Raw genomic sequence first — 4,561 nt, forward strand, 5'->3', positions numbered from 1 at the left:
TATTTCTAATGATTTTTCTAATTAATGGTTACCATTTTTTAGTGGGTTCTCCATAGTTCGTGTCACATTTAGATGAGTAATAAGTGCCTCTGTAATCACATACATTAGAGCAGGTGTCAATGGTAACCTTCAATGAAACAAAATAGCACCCAATATGATTTCCATTTACCCATGCTTGCCCTTTGCTCATGGTACTTAGGTCCAAAGCCACTGAATTGGTGCCTTCAGGTGCATTAAACTCAGTTTACATGGTCCCATCAAGAAAAATATCAGCAAAGCTCTGGTTGTCACTATAACTAGGACAGATCAATCTATGCTAGTATGGGCATAGTGGTTGGAATGACCTCGTCATCAAGTCCAAACTTTAACTGATGTAAAGCCTTTGTGTGTGACTGAAGGTGTTTGATATCCCCTATCTATTCTACAAAGTCCAAATAGAAGAAGAGTTTCATATCTGCAGATGAATCAGAGACACTAATTACCTTGTACTAGATCAGAGCAGTTTGTTTAGGAGGGTTTACTCTTGAAATCCATTCAAATTTCTTTGCTCCAGTGTCTGAATATAGTTGTAAGTATTCACCCTTCAGACCTATCTGTGAATAAAAGGAAAATTGATAGTCTTCAATGTTAGAAGGGGAATTTGATCGAGTATACACACATGGCAAAACTTGATCAAAATATCGACCAGAGAGCAATCATTCCTAGCTATACTAACTTGTTGGGATTATTACTCGTGAAAATCAGGTTAGAAATGGGTAGAAAACAAATGGATAGCATGACCTAGTTTAGCAGTAAATACCTGGTAATACCACGTTTGGGAGCTCAAATCCATTGGACCATTTCTAAGTCCTAGCAATTTCACAGGACCGTTTATTCCTATCGACCATGTGTCAAACAAAGATTCGATGTTCTATTCACCAAAAAAAATCAATTCCCATTAGTTCATAACGAAAGCAGTTGATTGAGATAGCCTCAGTAATAGATAAAATTTTAAGTCCCTGCTCATTTAAAAGCAATAAACTCTGCTTTCAATATTTATATCCTCTAACCATTTAGGTATGGAATTGAACCTGCAATCCAACTGTCATGCTTAGTAGGGAAATATGATTCTCTCCAGTCTGCAGTGCAATCAGCTTCTCAAACGTAAACCCCCATTTCGAATAATCTCCAGTCTGAGATCCTATAAAATATCATCATCGTGTTCATAATCGTTTTCTGAATTTAAACAACCCATCAATCAATCCAATCCTATATCGAATTATTCAGTTTCACATATAACAGAAATTTAAGAAATTAACTTTCCTGGTGTGCCAAATCAACCAACAGTAGGGAATTTCTCTAGAAATTACATAGAAAAGTTAAACATTTTACTCACCTGCGAAATTTCCATTGACAAACACATGAAGTGTATGTCCTCGACTATCCACATGCAAGACTGTTTGGCTTCCACTCTTTAAAAACGGTTCATCTTCATGGATATAAATACTGTATTGATAAAATACATAATCAAAACCCTAACAAATTAGTCCTAACATATCTTCAAAGTACTTAGATTTGAGTACTTATTAATATGGAAAGGAATTTCTTTATAAAGATATATCTGGATAAAAACCACAAACTAGAGAAAGCAAGAAGACATGAAATTGATATTACTGGGAATTTTTTCTGAGAAAGGATCCTATAACAACAATTCGTGAACTTCCATAAAAACCAACTTCCTAATTGGAAAAATATTTGGGTTAAGGCGTCATAATCTCCCCTTGTCTCAAATGCAAAGTTAATTACAAGTTCAGAATACCTTATTGTATACCATAGATAATCACTTTTATCTAAAGTTGTGCTAAGTTTCTCTAACAAGCCATGGGCAGAGAATTTTTTTTCTCCCCATATTCCAACATATTCTTTGTGCCATGACCAGTTTACAAATATTTTTCCTCTATCTCCACTTGATGTTCCAACAGGATGAAGGGACTCCATGCTGACCTGCTCCATTCCCATTAAGGAAGTTTGTATACTAATATGTAACATTCGATACACATCTGATTAGAGGTTCTATATAATCCCACAATTTTCATCATCACCTCAGCTAATCTGATGAAAATCAGTAGAAAATATCACTAACCCTTGCAGTGTTATAGACCACATTTTTGCAATCAGGCAAGAGACTGACAGACCAAACAGGTAGATTATAAGATATCCCATTGAATCGCACGGTTGCATCCTGCTTACTGTGGACGTTGCTAAGGAAGGCATCACAGACACCAGAATTCTTGGTAGAATATACGTTGCCTGCATATTCAGGGTAAGTTTGATGCCTAAAAGTGTCATTAGTTTCCATCTCAACAACTTTTAGAATGAAACTCCCTTGCAAGGGTTAAACGATTATATACAATGGAATTATGTATAAATTATTCAATTGAATGAAAAACCTTAAAGCCTTTTCCCAGTGAAATGATATTCATGTCTCCATAGATTAGAGCAGGTTCACATAGTTTTATCGCTTTGTGCAACTCTTTCAGATGCCCCCACTTCGACTGCCTTATCTTCCTTGTAAGGATCACAGAGGACAACGATTACGCAAAGATAGAGACTGACTTTTTATCGACTTTTTTTTTAACTAAGCAGGGCATATTTATAGAGAAAACCAGTTAGGTCTATTCTCATGAAATTGTGAATGGAGTTTTAGAATGTATACAAATTCAGTCGCCTCACTACTTACAATTTTACCAGAATCCCATAAACATAAACATGGAATACATATTGTTTCAAATAAACAGAAAAAATCCAAAGACAAACTTACAATGGTTCCTAACTTTATGATTTATGATTGTAGAAGGATAATTGAACCAAACTCATTTTCAGTGCTATACAACCCAGGTGCACCCTTTAGAAAAACCTCCCCTGCACTCTTTCAGTGTCGATTAAAATTTGGCAAGGGAAACTCTGCCATACCATATTCGTCAATAGGGGCATCATAGTCATAACTGGTGGTAATGAATGGACCATTGCTTGTCCGCCCAAAGTTTGTGCCTCCATGGTACTGCAACATACAAAGAAATTAATAACACAATTATAAATGTGTATCGGCTCAAGCAGACGATGAAAGAAGATCAAAATCCACCATGTAATAGTTCTAGAATGTTCCTCCTCTCTGAAAAAATCAGACCACTGCGAACGCAACATCCTTAGCAGGTGTGTGAGGGATCCTCCCTCCGAAGGTCTGAAACCTGTTGTCTAAACAACATCTAGGGAACAGTCCCTATTCTAAGAGGCATATAGTCGAAAATCAAGGGGCTTAAGTGCCATTGTAAGAACAAAACTATAAGTGCATAGACAAAGCAAGGAACTGTAATTTAAGCACACGAAAATACACAAAATTCTTCTAAGAAAATTCGCATTACTGGGTGAAAAATATCTAATTAACGTGAGAACCATAATAGAAAAATTAAGAATTAACGATTTAAAAGAGTTCAACGGCCAGCATTGACACAATTTCATATAAAAGACGAAAACATTTGGCGAAAGATTGAAATAAGTTTCCTCGACATAGTTCGAGATTTAAGAAACAAGATTAAAATTTCTCTAGAATGAAAGTATACAGATGTTTAGTAACCTAGAATAATGGAAATCAAGCTTATGAGCTTTCCATAAAATGGAGTGTCTTTCTACATACACTAGATGTTTCTAAGAAGTCATATACCCTTCAAGGGTTTACAAAAGTACAAACAGAAACCTTGATTTAAAAGCCCTTGTCGGGCAGTCTCAAGAATGACCACACCTAGGAGTCTGCATGGAGATAAGCGCAATGTTGGAGTAGTTGTGACCGATTCGTGCCCGTTTCGACAGATGGGTACCGATAAGATAGTTCCACCTACACGGAGGAGTAGCAAATTAGTATCAAACAATAAAAACACAGATCCTGAAAGTATAACGAAGGAATTACAACAATGCTTAAGCCACAATTTACCTGTACAAATCGTCGTGGGAAAAAGATGAGTCGGGTGAAGGCACAAGATCTTGCCGCCAAGGGAACACCCAACTTTCTCCTTGCGTGTCAACAAAGCCCATGATGTTACGTCAGAGATAGTGACTGTATCGAACTGTGCATGAAGAACAAAGGAAAAATGGAGCTCACCGATTGTTGTGAGTTCTATGAGTGGCATTGTCTTTCTCTCCAAAGTTTCAAACCGTAGAAGTAAACTGGAGTGATATGAGGAAAACCGCGAAAGAGAAACCACAAAACCCTGGAGAAGTTTCAGAGCAACATTTCGCGGTGGTAGAGGATGAGAATGAGGGTTTGGGTGAACAACTAGTGGGAGGCAGCACTTGGAAGTAGTGCCGACAAAGAATTAGTGTGAGCAAGGATGATCGACCTGCGGCGTGGTGCCGAGCAAGAAGTAGTGTGAGAAAAGGCGGTCGACTTGCTACGTAGCGAGGTCGCAAGACTTATAATTGTAACTAATTTAATACCGTAGAATCAATGAGATGGTTGAAACTATTTTAATCGTCTAACACTTAAATCAAGGGCCCATGAATGTACATGTACCTTCAGAGTTGTGTT

At 37.2% G+C, this 4,561-nt stretch overlaps 1 protein-coding gene across 1 annotated transcript; it reads right to left on the reverse strand.

The window, feature by feature from the left end:
- Positions 1-488: 488 nt before the first annotated feature.
- LOC149196744 (beta-galactosidase 10-like) lies at positions 489-4,068 on the reverse strand. The gene is made up of 10 exons (XM_089408418.1): positions 3,968-4,068; positions 3,779-3,871; positions 3,167-3,227; positions 2,953-3,040; positions 2,123-2,289; positions 1,799-1,983; positions 1,376-1,485; positions 1,071-1,180; positions 800-910; positions 489-593 (listed from the first exon to the last, which is right to left on the reverse strand). Exons 1-10 carry the CDS (start codon positions 4,066-4,068, stop codon positions 489-491), a joined length of 1,131 nt encoding a protein of 376 aa, XP_089264544.1.
- Positions 4,069-4,561: the final 493 nt, after the last annotated feature.

Source organism: Pinus tabuliformis, chromosome 2_2, assembly GCF_031772625.1.
Source record: "Pinus tabuliformis cultivar Carrire ecotype Pingquan chromosome 2_2, CPIR1, whole genome shotgun sequence".
Taxonomy (NCBI): Eukaryota; Viridiplantae; Streptophyta; class Pinopsida; order Pinales; family Pinaceae; genus Pinus; species Pinus tabuliformis.